Source organism: Camponotus vicinus, unplaced genomic scaffold (assembly GCF_025532165.1).
Source record: "Camponotus vicinus isolate PSW18456_S1 unplaced genomic scaffold, iyCamVici1.0 SCAF_5, whole genome shotgun sequence".
Classification (NCBI taxonomy): domain Eukaryota; kingdom Metazoa; phylum Arthropoda; class Insecta; order Hymenoptera; family Formicidae; genus Camponotus; species Camponotus vicinus.
The window spans coordinates 12,680,570-12,701,132 of NW_028141977.1; the positions used below are offsets into that span (position 1 = coordinate 12,680,570).

The following is a 20,563-nucleotide window of genomic DNA, read 5'->3' on the forward strand; positions in this document are numbered from 1 at the left end:
ATTTATCTAGGTATTCTGATATTTCGATCACATTGATTCAATTTTATGCACAACAGAATGAAGACTATATTATTCTTTAACGAAGATATACTGAATTTACATGAACGTGTATGCTATTGTTTTCTCTACTGTATTGTTGTCTTACTATGACATAATTAAAGCGAGCATGAAACGAACTGTCTGACTGCCCGGATGAAAGGGTAGAATTTCACTTAAACGAAAGTTTTATCACGCTTGCGTCGACTTGATATAGAGACGATATCAAGAAAATTAAAGATTAGTTATAAATAGGAAACTGTTTTGTATATTATCTTTTAAAAAATGCAAGCATTATTTACAATTGAAGTTTCTTTCTTTTTCCATAATGAATGCATTATTGAATCATGAATAATAATGTGCACATAGCCGGATAACTGTAATTTCGCAATTTCGGAAAATTAAAGGAAGGAGAAAAAATTACGAGCTCTCTTTAGAATATTATAGAATTATATCTTTGTTCAACATTTTTGTACAGACACAATTGTTTCGACTATTGTCGAAGATGGATTTCGAAGGAAGTAAATATTATGAGCTCAATCGTATACTTTTGCTATTGGTTGGTTTATGGCCATATGATAAATCAAAACTTAAACTAATCAAAATGTTGATATTGTCTAGTTTTTTTATAACTTGCAGCGCAGCAATGGTATGAACGCGATAAATTTAAATTGTGCAGATGTTTCCTTTCTCTGAACTTTTTAAAAGTTTTTTCACATTTATTTAGATCTTTTATTTTTTCGAAAAATTTTCAATTTTGTGATTTCTATTAAATTTAAATTGTACATTATCCAAGTTCTCTTGATTTTATATAAATTATTATCATTGTTGTATGCCTATTACAAAATTTGCCGCTTATAGATTGCGAAGATAATCACGTCGACAAAAGATATGGAAGTTATGCTAAGAACCATGTCACTCGCGGTTCCTGCTGTGATTATTATTGTGAAATATATTACCTTTTTATTACTTCCTGCAAGTGTAAGTATATACAAAAATATACATTATATTGTGATTTTCTTGAAACGCATTAATACTTTAGAGCAAATTGCACGTGTTTACATATATCTCGTTCTTCCATTTATATGTATGTACATGATATAATTTTGTTGTTTTACAAAATGTATAATTTATTTATTATAAGAATAAACAAGATCGTTAGGAGAATATTATGTTTTTTATTATCCATTATTTTTTATTGAATAAATATGTCGCGATTGTAGATAAAGAAACTCATGGAATTGGTCCAGAATGATTGGAATGTTTTGAAAGATGCGAAAGAACTCGAAATAATACAAAAATATGCACATTTTGGACGACTCTGCACAATAATTTTTTCAGGTACATGACAAATGAATTAACAATTATTATACAACAATTATTATATTGTGAGTAATAAATAAAATTAGACTGACTATGTATAACAAATTTTTGTATTACGTGGATAGGAATTTAATATACAAAGTATACCTTTTGTTTCTGCAATCACATTTATAATTATAAATTTATATACAATTATAGTATTTGGATATGCATGTGTATTCGGTATATTAATAGCCATATATATTCCGAATATTCTTGATATTGTGGCGCCGCTAAATGTTTCTCGCAAGCAGAAACTTCCGATCGAAGTTGAATATTTCATCAATGAACAAAAATACTTTTATGCTATATTCTATCATTTATACGTAACGTTAATCTTAAGTATAACTGTAATATTAGCCACGGAAACGCTATATGTATCGTATGTTCATCATGCTTGTGGAATGTTTAAGATTGCCAGGTATGAAGATACGAAAAAAGAGTCCTGATGAGAAGAATTTTTTTATCATTTTATCTTTTGTATTTTTGCAATGTTTGCCAATTTATTTCTTTATCACAGTTATCGACTACAACATGTCTTCGACCAAGATGCTCCTCAAATTTCTTCTTTCGTAAGAAATGCGATGATTCGTACGAAAATAATCGCTGCAATAAAGATTCACAAAAGAGCTCTCGAGTTGGTATATGCGTTTAGTTTAAAGTTACCGACAAAGTACACCTGTATTTCGCATATTAATATTCATGTACAATATATATTCGCATAATTCACGCCGTGCAAAGAAAAGAAAATTCTATTTCGTTCATATCATTTATATCATGAAGAATTTTTTTAATCTCATGTTACTAGTTATGTTACGCGAAATAAATTTTATGCCGAGAAATTTTTATTGTTGAAGGTTTTACGACTTTTTGTGGTCCAAACTAGCATTTTCCTATTTTATCTTGATATTGATCGGAGTGGTATCACTAAGTATTAATTTATTTCGCGTGAGTAACAAATATCAATGTGACTAGAATCTTTCTACATTAATCAATATCTCGCTTGTGAAGAGCAACAATCTTTTGCCGCAGGTTTTTCAAGCTATCGTTATAGTGAAAAATACCGACGAGTTGTTAATGTCTAGTATATGTGTTGCTGCTCATTTGATTTACATTTTTTGTGGCAACTATGCTGGACAGGTCTTCATAGATCACAGTATGGAAGTTCATGAAAATGTGTGAGTACAAGTACATGATAATAGAAATACACTTATTTATCTTTTCTTTTTATTGAAGTTTCTTCCTGCTTTGTAATTGTAAGATTATTATCCGAATTAATTTTTTGGAAAATAATCAATAAAATATTTTTTGGCAAGTTTTTTTTATAAACGCAATTTATATCGTGTTCTGGATTTTAATTTAATGTTCATACGTTTAATGTGATTGCATATTTAAGTAATACAAATAAAATCGCGCATATAAAATGTGCATAGTAAACTATAGCAATTACATCTATAATAAACTATAGATGCTTTGTGTATTCGCAGATATGATACCCAGTGGTACCGTGTACCTCTACGAGAGCAGAAATTAATGTTATTCATTTTACATCGAAGCATGCACAGTTGCAAATTAATTACCGGTGGAACTTTTGTCTTGTCGTTAGAAGGATTTACATCGGTAAACAATGATCATTGTGACATATTAACGCATTTTTTTAACGGTAACAGTAATATTTCGTTGCAGCTTCTCGCCACATCGATATCTTATTTTACGGTATTATCATCTGTCCAGTACTGATAGATAATCGCGAAAATAAAACTATGTCTAAACGTTAATTTTTTCGCATGATTCCTAATAATCACACGGTAATAGCGCTGTTTGCACAAATCAATTATTTTTTCGTGACAAATATTTGGATTTGAATTAAATCGATATCAATATAAACTTTTGTTGCTCAAACTTTTGTTGTTTGTATATTATTTTAAAGTTTATGTTAAACTTTACAGTAAACCTTTGCGATAATATAATTAAGATATTATAGTTAGTACGTTTTTCATCATATTGCTATAATTAAAGCTTACACGAGCTACTTGATTATTATTATAAAGAAAATAATTAAAAATTTAATTTAATTTAATTGTATCCATTTTATCTGTGTACTTTACACGAAAAATTGTGAATAAAAAATTGTTTGTAAAAATTTTAAGTTTTTAAACTTATATATTACAAAACAAGTCATGTGAAATTGCAATAAATTCATGTACGGTAATATTGTAAATTGTATATTAACTTACTTCAATGTTTTCCCATTAAAAAAAATTAATCCAATCTTAGTAGGGATAAGGTATTTGCTTCAGTCTTTATGGTTGGCACAGTCTTTATGCACAGCATTTATGACTTCCTAAAACATAATACTATTGATTTGCAATATCAAATTATTATAAACAAATCTAAATGTATCAGAGATTTTTTGTCTTTAAAATATTACAATTTATATAGAAATATGTTTTTACTTATTTTTATTCACTATGACTATACAATAAATGGTATCTACTGAAACAATCTATTTATTGCGAAATTTATCTAAGTGATATAAATAATATGTTATCTATTTTATAAAAATATCTATAACTGTTAAAACTGAGCAAATAAGAGCCAAGTGTTGGATAAAAAAAATTATATAACTCTTCTTAAATTAAACAATATTCATTATATGTTTCAGTCCCACATCTGGCCATTTTCAGTTAAATTTTTAATTTCAAAAAATTGTCATGAGTCATAATTGCAGCGCATCGCAAAACCCATCACGAACATTTAATACGAGAGGTTCCCCATGGATGCCAATCATTGAAGGGGCAAAACAGATGCAAAATGTCACGCTATACGCTCACAATACCAGAGTCCGCGATAGTACGTAGAAAGCACCAAAAACGAAACATACTTATCAACGGTCAACGGAAACGAATGACTCTAGGGTTGTGGGAATGGAGCGTGACACTTTGCGTCTGCTTTACAACAACTGGCATCGATGAAGGGTCTCTTGCATTAAATGTTTATGGAGGTTCTGGAATACGTTGCAATTATGATTCGTAACGACTTATGTTTTCAGAAATTTATATTACTGAAGACAATAAAGAAACGTATAATGAATAAATATTATTTAATTTAAGAAGAGTTATATATAACTTTATTGACATCTTTTATCCAAGTCCTTATTTATTCGGCTCTAACAGTTATAGAAATTTTAATATTTAGAAATTCATTATAATTAAAAGTTATTGCTACTTTATAAAATTTTTTACGTTTGCACAATTTTATGTATATAATCGAATGATCATAATCAAGTGATTACTTATACTTATTGATAATTGATAGTATTACTTATTGATTATACACTGATAAAAAATTATAGTTGAAATTATCATAATTTCACTATAATTTATAGTATCTTAAGGCGCCAAGCATATATAATAGTGCATTTTACTATAAAAAATATAGTTGATATAACATGAAAATATAGTTCGTAAAATCATAATATCCATTTCATGTAACCATATGGTTATGGTATACGTAATGTTCCGAAATTTACTATCAGTACTGAAAATCTGTAATACATGTTACGTATATTACAGATTTTTAATATACACAGCACCAAGACGTTTAAAAGTTTTTTTCCGTCTATAATTCCAAATAATCTGTTTAATATTCTGAATACTAACAAGGAATCCAGATTATTAAATAAATTATTTTAAATTCAGTTTGTCTGAAGTTAAACTGATAAACAGTGATATGTTTGAAAGAGGATGCTCACATGCATACAATCCGAGAACCTGCGTATGAGTTGCATTCTCTTTCTCGCACTACTGCTAAGAGGAAAAAAATATACTTTAGATTTTACGTGTTTAACACTAGTCCTTTATATACATTTTATGCTAAATATTGAATACGAGAAAAGTTAAGAGTAGTGCGCCGCGTAACGGCAAGCGAAGAAACATGTGCCACATACAATCATTTCAAATAATAAGTTTTATGTTGTTAAATGTGCTATTCATCAGGTTCCACGTACTATTTAGATATAGCTGTTATTATAATTTTTTTCATTTATTACTACTATATTAATATCTAAACGAAAGATAATAATATAGTAACATTTACCATTATTAATGTTACAGTGACTATATGAATAGTAAAATTATATGTATCATTCCTTTCTTTCATTTTTTACTTATATGATATTTGAAATTATTATAAATTATAGTAAAAAGTTTCATTGTTTCTCGGTACCATGCGTATATAGTTTATATTACCAGTATTATAGTAGAATTTACTATAAAAATGAGTATCCTAACTATAATTTTTTTACCATGCAATTATAGTCAATTTTATCATCGATTTTTTTATCAGTGTAGATAGAAATACATATTTTTAGAAGAAATACATAATTTGTATAAATGTAATATAAAAATTGCATAATATTGCATTGCAGACATAATAATTGATATTCTTTATTTCTATTTTTTTTTATACCAAAGATTATAAAATGTTACATATACAGAAAGAAGAGAGAGAGAGAGAGGATGTGTGTTTTTTTAAATTATGGCAAAAAATATGAAGAGCATTATAACAAAAGACTATATAAAAACATATCTTTAATAAACGTTTTTAATAATAAAGTTTCCCAAAAACACACACACACACACACAGTACACACATATACACATATACACATGAAAATACCACTACTCTGTCACTACTCTTTGCTAAATCGTACTCTAATTTAATGACTTTTGTCTCTTAAAATGGAATATCTTGATATTTCCGATTTGTAATGAATATCAATATATAAAAATTTAGATAATAACACTAACAAAATTTTTAATATAAACTTTACATACTTCAATAGACGCATCAGGCTTCACGGTTGACTGTCAGCGTAAATATGAGCATCTTCAGAATAATATTTCATTTCATTCCTCCTTGCGCCTGCGCATCAAAAAAGAGGAAATAGAAAATATTGATATGCAAAAAATATTGATATGCAAATATCAAAATTGCATAATTGAAAACTATGAAATTTTTACTTATCATCATTACTGCTAGTGGAAAAGACATGTCTATAAGTAAATAGATAGTATAGACATTATATAGGTTCTTGAGCAGAGAAATCGCGCAATTTCTTATTATCTTATCCTCCATTTATTTATATGGATGTAAATATCTTAAAAATTTAAAAGTTCGACAAAAGGAGGAGTTAAATAGAAGAAAAAGATAATTATGAAAAATAGTAATATAAAGGGAAAAAAGTTTTTGTAGACTACTTGCATGTTTAGTGATATTTGAAACATTGAACGTCTATAAATGGAGATAGAACAATATTATATACTGAATCGCGTTCTTTTATCTGCGATCGGTCTTTGGCCATATGATGATTTCAAAGTTAGACAACTTCGTTTTATATTGACATTATTGACATTGATACTATTTACTAGTGCTCAGGTATTTGCTTTACGCTAATTTATATTTGTAATATAATAACATTTGTATCACGCGAATGTTCTCACATAGTACTTCACAATATTCATATGCACTTGTTTCTTTTTGACCTTTCTGTGTTTTAGAATAATATCGTTTTGTGTTTCTGTTATATGTTGTAATGTTAAAAATTGTACGAATATTATGATTGTTATGCAATCTTTTCAGTTAATGAAATTATTCGTCTCGAAATGCAATTTGGATCTCCTTGTAGAAATATTACCTTTCGATATGATTTTTATAGCATTTTCTGTGAAGTATGTCACAGTTTATGTTATGATAAAAAATGTAAGTCCATAACAACGATTTAATTCATAATAAATAATCATGTATAATAATATTTATTATATTTAGAATAGATAAAAGAATTCCAGGAACGTCTTCAAAGAAACTGGTACGCTTTGACAGATAATCGAGAGATCGACATAATACGCAAACAAGCGATCATCGGAAGATTATTTACAATAGCTATAATAAGTAAATGCCAAATATATGATTAATTACTCGTTTCCGAATTAAAATTATTTGTGATAATTAATATTAAATTATTATACGTGTCTCAATATCTGAAAAGTAGACAATTATTTTTTATAATCTTCTCGTTCTATTATTATTTTTGGATATATTTTTAGAAAAAATCTAAATTTAAATATATAAAAATATATACATGCAATACAATACAATACATTGAATTAGTAATCGTCAATGGTATATCACGCAAACTTATAATATTTTAACTCTTATTTATTGCAATATATATATTATATATTTTATTTCTAGTATGTGTATTCCAAATTTATCAATTTTAATTATATATACGGATTTTAAATATGATATGAAAATTTTATTGGGTATGTATGCGCGTGTGCGTATATACGTGCGTGTGTTAGATAATCAGTAATTTTTTAAATTATTATTGTCTAAAGATGAAAAGAACTTTTCTATATTCGAAGCCAGAGATAGTAAGATGATAAAATCTCATTTTCATTATTATTAATTTGAGATTTTTATTCAAAAAATATTTGATAATGAAAATTACAACTGTACTACTTGATTTTATTTTGCTACAAGTGATAATTTCTCATATCATTAAAATCAAGTCCAAATTTCGGTCTTTGGAAAAACTTCATAGATAAAAAAAAATTTGCGATTAATCGACAAAATGTATTAAATGTTCTATATTTTTGTAAAGATCTCTCTCTCTCTCTCTCTCTCTCTCTCTCTCTCTCTCTCTCTCTCTCTCTCTCTCTCTCTCTCTCTCTCTCTCTCTCTCTCTCTCTCTCTCTCTCTCTCTCTCTCTCTCTCTCCCCTCTCTCTCTCTCTCTCCCTCTCTCTCTCTCTCTCTCTCTCCCTCTCCCTCTCCCTCCCTCCCTCCCTCCCTCCCTCCCTCCCTCTCTCGCTCTCTCTCCCCCCTCGCCCTCTCCCTCTCCCTCTCTCTTTCTCTCTCTCCCTCTCTCTCTCCCTCTCCCTCTCCTCTCTCTCTCTCTCTCTCTCTCTCTCTCTCTCTCTCTCTCTCTATTGTCTGATTTCTAAGAGATAAACTTGACGTAGAATTGAAAATATAGATTTTATTTAATTTCATTATAAGTATGCGCTAATTATATTTAATAACTACAGTATTTGTCATAATTAACAATTACATCATTTCTTTATAAAAAGCATTTATTATTTAATTTAATATTAATGATATTTTGATTATATTTCAGTGTTCGGGTGTGGAGCATTGTTCTCCTTCTTTTTTCTACAATATGTTTCAATTTTACTCGATATTGTAATACCTTTGAACGAATCTCGGCCGCGTGAACTTTTTTTTCCCGCAGAATATTTTATCGATCAACAAAAATACTTTCCTATCATAACAATACATGCAGGAATTGGATTTTTCGTTATAGGAATGAGTATAATAGCTACCGAATCATTTTCACTTGCAAACGCATTGCATGCCTTCGGACTATTTGAAGTCGCTAGGTAAAATCAATTATTTTGATAAAATTACATTAATTTACACACACACGGGTCATTTTCATTCTGACATTTATTATAGAAGATACATTCTCCTAAATGATACACGTTTTGAATTTTGGGGCACTCTCTGTTGGTCCTTAAGATATGTGAAATATTTAATATGATAATGCAGCTCTCTAGAATATTATCAATAATTATATGCGAATTTTGTATATTAAATGTTTATATTTACTAATATATTTACTAATATGGTATCTGAATTTTTTCTAGTTATCGCATGAAACATATATTAAGGAAGACTGATTCGCAGATGTGTATAACTAAACAATATATTATACTTCGACACAGAATAATCGCTGCAGTGGATTTCCATAGAAGAGCAATTGAGTTATTATTTGTATACACTCATTTAATTGAGTACATTTAAATTAAAATCACTTCACATACGCAAATAGACGAAAATCTAAAATTATTTCTACCATTTATACATATAATTTATTTCATTACTGTATATATATTTAAATAATATTTATACAGAATGATTCGCAATTTCCATACAATGCTTTAATAGCTCATTCTAGAGATAAAATGGAACCAAAAATTCTAATATGAAAATATGTTAAGGTTATAATTTCTTATTTGATTTAAGCGATCATTTGTAAATGATGACGTAGAATTCGCGCGCTTACCCATAACTATATTTGCACGCGTACCGATTTGTCATTTGTGTGTGTGTGTGTTATTGACTTTTTCACGTCAAGTGATATTGATTTTTACTGCACAATTGATTTTATTTTATTATTTCTTACATGCGTTTACTACATCGTACATTATAGTGATTAATTAATATTAACAAATTATAAATAATATAGAAGATTTAGAAAAGAATATAAAGATTTAGAAAATAATAAATAAATAACATTATAGTGATTAATTAATATTAACAAATTATAAATAATATAGAAGATTTAGAAAAGAATATAAAGATTTAGAAAATAATATAAAAAATAAATATAAAAATAAATTTAATTTATATTTAATATAAAAAATTATTATAACATTAAAAAATTAATAACAAACGACAGATCGGTAAGTGTACGCGTGCGTGTAAGTGTCAGATTACAGATCTGAACGCGCGAGTTTTATATGATATCATTAGTAAACTTGGATCACTTACAATTTAAAAACTATTATAACTTCAACATTTTCGTGTGAAAATTTTTGACACTATTTTATCTTTAAAATATATTATACTATTAAAGTATTGTACATAGGTTGTGAGATAGCCTAATCAATTTACATTTAATTTACATGCAACATTCATTTTATACTATCATGTGATTCTGCGCATGCATATATTTTAAATTAAATATTTAAATTAAAAATTAATTTAATTTTTAAAAAATTATTATTAACACATATTAAAGATGTGATAATATGCGTATTTTGTTTTATAAGATATTCTGAATTGTTGAAAGCAAGTTTTGGACGAATGTACTTGGTTCTTTTTGTGGTATTGGTGTGCTCAACAAGCATCAATTTATTTAACGTGAGTAATGCAGCATAAAATTTTATTTAGTTACATTTTTCGTTAATTTTTTTAAAAAATCAATTTTTAAAAAGAAATCAATTTTTACAAAAAATTGACATTATTGTTTGCAGTTTTCTCGGACAATATCAACAGAAAAAATAATGTATATGATTAAATCTATCATATTTATATTCTTATATATTATATGTTTAACTTTGGCTAATTATGCTGGTCAGAAATTTATTGATTATGATACACATTTTTATCGAACCATGTAAGTATATATACAATTATTATTATTATTATTATTATTATTATTATTATTATTATTATTATTATTATTACATTTTTTACAAGAGTTTGGATTTTTTTTAAATTATATGTTGATACCACTGTAATTATATAATGTCCAGAATTTCCTTACATTGTATAGATGCAATACGAAATGGTATAATGCTCCGTTAAAAACACAAAAATTAATATTTTTCTTGATACAAAAGACTACAAAATGCTATAAAGTCGATGCCGGTGGTATGTTTAGTCCCTGTTTCGAAGGTTTAACCACAGTAAGACAAATCTTGCTAAGTTAATTGATTATATCTATTCACATTAATAGATTAACTGCTATAACAGATCTTTTATTTTAGAGTTTTAGTATGACGATTTCTTATTTCATGGTTCTTTCCTCTATATAATTATAATATCTGAATATAAAAGATATCTATATTCCGTTATAATTTCAAAAATGTGTGAGATTTATAAATATTAATATATATTTTCAATAAACACATCAGATAATTAAAATAAATAATATATATATATATATGTGTGTGTGTGTGTGTGTGTGTGTGTGTGTGTATATGTGTGTGATTACTTACATTTACTGATAATTGATAATATTGTTTATTGATTATAGATACAATTTTTCTGTTTGATACAAACGTAATATAATGTTGAATAATATTGCATTGCACAGACGCAATAATTGATATTATTTGTTTTTTATGTAGAAGATTATAAAGCATTACACATACATGTACAAAGAAAGAGAGAGAAAGAGAGAGAGAGAGAGAGAGAGAGAGAGAGTTCTTTTTTAAATTAGCGAATAAAAGATATGAAGAGCAAACAAACAAAAGAATATAAAGAAAGTTTATATATATGTTTATATATAAGTTTTATATGTTTTTAATAAACAAATACAATTTTTTGAACATATACACATACACATATACATACATATATGCACACACACACACACACACACACACACACACACACACACACAAATACTACTTCTCTATGTAACATTTTGCTAGTTTGCATTCTGATTTAATGACTTTTTTGATTTAATAAAATTTAGATGTTTTCGATTTGCAATACATACCGATATATAAAAAGTCACACAAAAGATGATCACACTAATAAAATTTTTAATTTGAACTTTATACACGCAAAATACTTCAATAGACACATCACGTTGCGCGGTTGACTGTCAGTAAATATGAGCATCTCCAGAATAACATTTATTTCATTTCTCATTGCGCTTACGCGTGGAAAAAAGGAAAGTAGAAAATATTGATATGCATGAAGCGCAACTGAAAATTACAAAATTTTTACTCATCATCATTATTCTTATGGAAGAGCCGTATCTATAAGTAAATAGATAGTATAGACATTATGCAGGTTCTTGATCAGAGAAATCGCCTAGTTTCTTATTATTTTATTCTTTATTTATGTACATGGATGTAAATATATCTTAGAAATTCAAAAGTCAGACAAAAAGAGGAGTTAAATAAAAGAAAAAGATAATTATGAAAAATAGCAATATATAAAGGGAAAAAAGTTTTTATAGACTAACGTGCACGTTTAGTGATATTTGAAACATTGGAACGTCTAAATGGAGTTGGAACAATATTATATACTGAATCGCGTTCTTTTATCTACGATTGGTCTTTGGCCATATGATGATCTCAAAGTTAGACAATTTCGTTTCATAATGACGTTTTTGACATTGATACTATTTACTAGTCCTCAGGTATCTACTTTATGCTAAAATCTACATTTATAATACATATAACATTTCTACAACAAAATGTTCTCACATAGTACTTCACTGTATTATAACACGATGAATATTCTTACATAATACTTCACTGTAATAGTATTACACTTGTAATTTTTATCTTTCTATATATTTTAAAATAATATCGTTCTTTGTTTCTGCTTTACATTCTAATGTTAAATATTGTTTTAGTATCACTACTGCTGTAATTTTTTCAGTTGATCATAATATTTGTCTCGAAATACAACTTGGATCTTCTTGTACAAATATTACCTTTCGATATCATTTTTATAGGAATTTCTGTGAAGTACGTTACAGTTTATGCTATGATAGAAAATGTAAGTCCATAAGAACGATTTAATTTTTATTTTAATAAATTATCATGTATAATAATATTTATCATATTTACTAGAATAGATAAAAGAATTCCAGGAACGCCTCCAGAGTAACTGGAACGCTTTGATAGACAATCAAGAGATTGACATAATACGCAAACAAGCGATTATCGGAAGATTATTTACGATAACTATAGCAAGTAAATGCCAAATATATAATTAATTATTTATTCCCGAATTAAAATTATTTGAGATAATTATTAAAATATTGTATGTATCTCAACATCTAAAATCATATAATCGTTCAACTTACAATTAGACTTATCTGGAAGAAAAAAATTAATTTAAATATATAAAAATACATTGAATTACTAACTGCCCCAATGATATTATGCAAATTTATATTTTAATAATTCTTATTTATTGCAATATATATAATATGTATATTGTATAATATGTATATGTTTTATTTCTAGTATGTATAGTATATATATATATATATATATATATATATATATATATATATATATATATTCCAAATTTATTAAATCTCAATTTTAATTTTTTTATATTTTATATACGGATTTTAAATTTTATATGAAAATTTTCTTGGATATGTATGCGTATGTGCATATTAAGTGTAAAAAAAAGTTAAGGTGATAAAAATAGTAAAGTGTTAAAATCTCATTTTTTATTTAAATTTATTAGTTTATTTTTAATTTGAGATTACTAAAAAATTATTTAGTATTAAAAATTTAAACTTTGCTATTACAAATGATAATTTCTCATGTTATTAAAGTCAACTTCAAATTAATTTCAAATTTTAATGAAAAAGAATCATACATAAGACAATAAATTTAATTTGATTCAACAAAATGTTTTAAATGTTTTATATTTTAATAAACAGCAGCTGTTAAGAAATAAACTGTACGTAGAATTGAAAATATAAATTTTTACGATGATTATATTTAATAATAACATTTGTTAGAATTAATAATTATATTTATTTATTAAAAATGTAATTTATATTTAATTAAATATTAATGATACTTTAATTAAATTCCAGTGCTTGGATATGGTGTAGTGTTCGTCTTCCTTTTTATACAATATATTCCAATCTTATTAGATATTGTAATACCTTTGAACGAATCTCGTCCGCGTAAACTTATATTTCCGGCAGAATATTTTATCGATCAACAGAAATACTTTCCTATTATAACAATACAGGCAGGAATTGGATTGTTCATTATAGGAACCAGTGCAATAGCTACTGAATCATTCTCATTTGCAAATGCACTACATGCTTTCGGACTATTTAAAGTTGCTGAGTAAGTGCAATTATTTTTCTTACTAAAGATGTTTTTTATGTTGTTAACTTATTTTTATTAGAAATTTCATAGTTGCATTTTTTAAATTAACAATATTTTATCTCTTTTTTAAACTAAATAATAAATATTATTAATATTTATTATTTTGTTATATATATTGTGTAATACTTATTATTATATTAATATTTATTATTATATTAATATATTGTATAATACTTATTATTATGTATGTTTCAAACGCTTGATTTATTAGTTTAGGTTAATCTTATTTTTTAATTTTTTAAATTTATTATTTAATTTTTGTTTCTATTATTGAGACATTTATATAATATGCCATCAATATTTAATAAGAAAATGCAATTTTCTGGAATGCATCAATAATTATGAATTTTATGCATTAAATTCATAATATGTATATATTTATTAATATGTGGCATCTAAAATTTTTTTCAGTTATCGTATGAAACATATATTAAATAAAACTGATTCGCAAATGTGTATAACTAAACAATACGTTACATCTCGTCACAGAATAATCGCTGCAGTGGATTTCCACAAAAGAGCAATTGAGTTATTATTTTAGTACATTTTTTAAATTAAAATTGCTTCATATCTAAATATAGTCGAAAGTTTAAAATTGTTTTTTTCTTATACGTATATAATTTAATTAATTATTGTCTATATATAAATTACATCTACATATGAACTAATTAACATTTAATCTACACGCAATATTAATTTTATATGCAATATAAATGTGATATTGCAAGCATGTATTTTAAATTAGATACTTAAGTTAAAATTTAAATTAAGTCTTAAAAAATTACTGTCAACACATGTTGAAGATGTAATAATAAAAGATATGCATGTTTTGTTTTACAAGATACTCTGAATTACTGAAAGCAAGTTTTGGGCGAATGTATTTAATTCTTTTTATGATGATGGTGTGTTCGGCAAGCATCAATTTATTCAACGTGAGTTATACAATAGAGCGTAAAATTTTATTCAGTAATATTTTTTATTATGTTCTCACGAAAGAAAATATATAAAACAAATCAATTTTTTTCAAAAAATTGACGTGCTATTTTTTGCAGTTCTCTCGGACAATGATGACAAAAAAAATATTGGATATGATTAAATGTATCTTATTTATAATCTTATATGTTGTATGTTTAACTGTGGCTAATTATGCTGGTCAGGAATTTATTGATTGTGATACGCATGTTTATCGAACCATGTAAATATTATAGTACAATTATTATTAATAAATTTTTTTAAGAGCTTGAATTTTTTTTAAATTATATAATTGGTTAAATTATATTATTGTAATTATATAATATCCAAAATTTTCTTGCTATTTTATAGATGCAACACGAAATGGTATAATGCTCCGTTACAGACTCAAAAATTAATATTCTTCTTGATACAAAAGACTACAAAATGCTATAAAGTTGATGCCGGTGGTATGTTTAGTCCCTGTTTCGAAGGCTTAGCCACAGTAAGAAATCTTGCTAAGTCAATTGATTATCACCACTGATTCACATTAAGCGATTAGCTTTGCTATAACAAAATTTCTGTTTTAGGGTTTTAGTATGACGATTTCTTATTTTATGGTTCTTTCCTCCATATAATTATAGTATCTGAATATAAAAAACATTTTTGTCTCTTTTTATTATTTTAAAAATATATGATGTAGATATTAATATATATTTTCAATAATTATTATATTGTTATAATAAAATAATATTGTATACCTGTATATCTATAAAATGATATATCTATTTGATTATCAATAAAATTTATAAATTAATAAACTTATTTAAATTTACCTGTAAATATAAAAAAATTTTATTTTCTTATACTATTGTTATTTACACTATTAAGTCAATTGGTCGTTTTGATTCACTCCAATATATATTTATTATATATGTATATTTATCATTATATTATATACGTTACATTTATTATATGCATGTTTTCTCTTCCTTATTTTTTTCTTATCCTTTTTTTTGTGATACTAAATTACTATAATTTAAGTGTTTTGATTAAATATATATATTTGTAAAAAAGTTTGTTGTAATTGTAAGAGGTGGACTTACAAATATACAATTTACTATGTGAAGACGCATAAGAGAGATCTATTAATTATATTTTACCGCGTGTTATATATATATATATATATATATATATATATATATATATATATTTAGCTTGATTATTTTTCGTTTATTATCGCTTTTGCAAAATTTGATAACATAAAATAATTAAACCAGATATTATAATGCGTTCTTAGCTACCAGTTTATAAAAAATAAATTGTAGAAATAAAATATTTTATTTACATAGTTAGATTAATATAACATGCGATATAATAAGATAACAATTAATTTAAAATATCTATTTTTATAATATAATATCTATTTTTAAATCAATCTTCAAAAATGCAGATTTTTTAGATACACTTTTTTTTGCACATTTACAAGATTTACATGAAAATTTTAATTATATTTTTACTTTTTTCATACCAAATATTATGCAACATTACAATAGTGCAGAAGAATTATTATGCATTGTAAAATGCACTCGTGAACTGTTCGCGCTACAATGAACTTTCATCCATGTAGATCAATTTTATAGGCAAACTACGCTTGCGCCAACATAAAATGCAGGTAAAAAGAATATTTATGATATTATATCCTAAGAATAATAGTTGACTACTTAAGCTATTTTAATAATTTGCTTTTTATCTGTAATAACGGTCGAACTTAAGCGCTTGCTATAAAAATAATTGCGCTTCAATTCTTTTTCTTTACCAAATGATTATAAATAATTTAGAAATAATGTTTGTTATATTTTCTTCTTATAAATATTTTCTTGCGACATAGAAAAAGGAAAATGATTGCATTTAGAATTTGTAATACACTATATAGGATAGTCAAAGTACTGCACACGTAATATTACAAACTTAAAAGAAACAAAGATATTTCCAGTACTTTGTGAAATGAACTTCAATGATGATTATTATTATAAGTTTAATCGTATTTTTTTGTCAGCTATTGGTCTATGGCCGCATTGTTATATTACATTGCGGCAAATTCAAGGCATCATATCATCGTTTATTTTGATATCAGTAACAATTCCTCAGGTATATATAGATCAATATCTTGTAAATTGTGTTTTTATTTCTGTAAATCTTACAAATTTATTTTTAATTGTTACAACATCACATAATGTGTGTGTATAGACTTATATCGATAATACTTATATTTGTAAAAATTCTTTTCTTTTTTTTAATCATTTTGTTATACCATTTTTTAAACATGTACGATATATATAAATAAGCATTTTTAGTTAATAAAATTGATCACAGCAAAATATGATGTGGATATCATTTTAAGAGTTCTATCATCTGCCTTACCATTCATGTTATTTACTGTAAAATATGTTACTTTTTATTTCGTCACTGACGATGTAAGTATAGAAATAATATTTATTAATGATAATTATTCTAAATTATAGTTTTAAATGTTATAATGCAAAAAAGTTTTATTGTAAAAATTTTAATTTTTTTATATTCTTTTTTTATTTTTATTTTCTATATTTTCTTAATTTTTCTTTTTCATGAGATAATTACTATTAAAAAATTTATTATTTTTATAATCAATGACAGATAAAGGAATTAATGCAACAAATTCAAAATGATTGGAATACCTTGAAAGATAATAATGAACGGGAAATAATTCATCGATACGCAAAAGCTGCAAAATTGTGTACTACATCTTTAGCAAGTAAATAATTATAATGTTATATTATATGTAATAGTTAATGAATGCTGCATCTTTCATATACTGATAACATTTTATATGAGAGTGTGTTACTATTATAATATTACAATATTGTAATATATATATAGCTTTTATATATATATATATATATATATATATATATATAAAACTATTAGTGCCGCGACATTTTCGCTGAGGAAAAATCGTTTTTAAATTGGCCAGAGAATCTGCCTTTAAAATATCAAGCATTAGTTTCGGGACACCCTGTATATATATATATATATATATATATATATATATATATATATATATATATATATACTAGATATATATACTATATATATACTAGATATATATATATATACAGGGTGTCCCGAAACTAATGCTTGATATTTTAAAGGCAGATTCTCTGGCCAATTTAAAAACGATTTTTCCTCAGCGAAAATGTCGCGGCACTAATAGTTTTCGAGTTATAAACGATTGAAAATAAAGGGTTTTTCGCAAACTAAGGCTTATGGGAATAAAATATTAATAAAGTCACATTCTTTAGTTAATTTTAGGTATTTTTACTTTAATAGAATTTTAATTTAAGGCTTAGTTAGAAAGATACATGATGACAAAAATTGGGAATATGCAAAAAATAACGATCTCCCTCGACATTTTCGCTGAAGAAAAATCGTTTTTAAATTAGCCAGAGAATCTGCCTTTAAAATATCAAGCGTTAGTTTCGGGACACCCTGTATATATATATATATATATATATATATATATATATATATATATATATATATATATATATCATATTCTAATGATTAATTAAAATCAAAAATTTTAACGAAAACATCGAGTACACAATAACTTTCCATTTATAAGCGATGATAGTAGTGGATGATCAATAATATCGTATACAATTTACATGCTCAAGTCCCAACTGTACATTTACGCACACTGGTCTATCAGCTGTTATTGATTTTCATAATTTAGGTAATATTGATTTTCACTGTGTAGCTGACTGCATCTTGAGGTTTCTGCGTATGTATAACATATATTGTAGTAATCAATTCTTAATGACAAGCTGATTATTAATACCAAATATTAATTGAATATTTAAATTAAATAATTCTCATTTAATAAAAATTTGAATAGTTTATTGATTGGTTGTGATTTAACAAAAATTGTTAAATGCAATATTTATTCGCATAATAAAATGTATCTTTGCTTTAATCGAAATTTAATATTTTAATATCTATTTTCATCAAAAAAATAAATATTGAAATTTCTTATTATTACTATTTTATTTTATTTTTTTTTTTTTTCAAATTTTTACATTCTGAAAGGAGGAAATACGTAATTTTAATGTATCAGAAATTTTATAATTTTAATAAATCAAACAAATTAAATTAAGTTACGCATATATTACATTGATTTATTTTTACTAATTTATTAAAATTACATTATATTTGATTTTCTTCGAAATATAAAAATTTTAGAAAAAGATAATAATATTAATAATATTAATTTACATTTTTGTAATTTACATTTTATATATATAGATTTAAATATATGTGAGAATTTCATTAATAACTTTTTACCTTAAAACTCTAGCTTATATTTGCATTACTTTAGTAACGAAATAAATTTACAAAAATAAATTTTATTTTATAAAATAAGATTTAATATTAAAGTGAGTAATTTTTTAAAAATTATTTTAAAATAATTGTTTGATTATTTAGAATGTTCATTAAAAAATAATGTACATGTCAAATAATTTACATGTAAAAATTGTCATTTTTTATTATTAATTATCTTGTTATTCATTATTAGTTAATTAATACAATGTATATGATATACCTATCTATACCTAAGAACCATAAAACACAGTCAACTGTGAAAATCAATATCAGCTGAGTTATAAAAATCAATAATAGCAGACAGATGCGTGTGTACGCATAGAGAGTCTAAAGTACGTAAATTCTACACTGGTCAATTGTAATTATATATAACTCGAAAATTAGATTTGATTTGTGATCTGCATATTAGAAGATTTTTTTAATGCACTGTAATTAATCTCCAATACATTATTAAAATATTGCGCAGTAGGATATTTTGCCAATCAAGTATAATTATACCCATTGACTACCCATTGATGAATCATTATAATATTGATAACAATACCACATATTTAATTTTCCTTATATTTAATTCTTATTCTTCAATGATTCCAGCATTGATTTACGTATGTGTAACCACGGTTATTTGCATTCAGTATGTGCCAAGTTTTCTCAACATCTTAGTACCACGAAACAAATCTCGGCGAGTCGAGTTATTATTTCAAGTCGAATATTTCATTGATCAAGAAAAATATTATCACACAATCCAATTTCATTTAGATATAGGATTAATACTTGCTGCGATAACGATTCTATCTACTGAGTCATTTTGTTTATCACTTGCCATACACGCATTTGCGATGTTTAAAATAGCTAGGTATATTCGACATATTTTTTTAATCGCGTATATCTTTTTATCTTGAAAATATTGCTTATATTTTATTTTCATAGTTATCGCATGGAATATATAATCGATGAAAATGTATCAAATATATTTATGAAGAAGCATCATACCTTTTATAATAATATAGTGGCTGCTGTAAATGGTCATAGAAGAGCAATTGAGTTAGTATTG

At 25.3% G+C, this 20,563-nt stretch overlaps 4 protein-coding genes across 4 annotated transcripts in view; all 4 read left to right on the forward strand.

The window, feature by feature from the left end:
- Window positions 1–20,563, forward strand: part of Alpha-man-ia (alpha-Mannosidase class I a) — a 478,743-nt gene that overhangs the window by 408,007 nt on the left and 50,173 nt on the right. The gene's annotated exons all lie outside the window — the stretch shown is intronic.
- LOC145971820 (uncharacterized) lies at window positions 177–1,847 on the forward strand. The gene is made up of 4 exons (XM_083099880.1): window positions 177–685; window positions 898–1,017; window positions 1,260–1,377; window positions 1,558–1,847. The coding sequence occupies exons 1-4, from the start codon at window positions 542–544 to the stop codon at window positions 1,845–1,847; spliced, it is 672 nt and encodes a 223-aa protein (XP_082956006.1). The 5' UTR covers window positions 177–541.
- LOC145972526 (uncharacterized) lies at window positions 6,309–11,117 on the forward strand. Its single transcript, XM_083101245.1, has 9 exons — window positions 6,309–6,837; window positions 7,042–7,161; window positions 7,233–7,350; window positions 8,580–8,841; window positions 9,109–9,225; window positions 10,297–10,387; window positions 10,501–10,643; window positions 10,803–10,935; window positions 11,017–11,117. Exons 1-9 carry the CDS (start codon window positions 6,700–6,702, stop codon window positions 11,062–11,064), a joined length of 1,170 nt encoding a protein of 389 aa, XP_082957371.1. The 5' UTR covers window positions 6,309–6,699; the 3' UTR covers window positions 11,065–11,117.
- On the forward strand, window positions 14,924–15,781 carry LOC145972535 (uncharacterized). Its single transcript, XM_083101258.1, has 4 exons — window positions 14,924–15,068; window positions 15,189–15,331; window positions 15,460–15,592; window positions 15,678–15,781. Exons 1-4 carry the CDS (start codon window positions 14,961–14,963, stop codon window positions 15,723–15,725), a joined length of 432 nt encoding a protein of 143 aa, XP_082957384.1. The 5' UTR covers window positions 14,924–14,960; the 3' UTR covers window positions 15,726–15,781.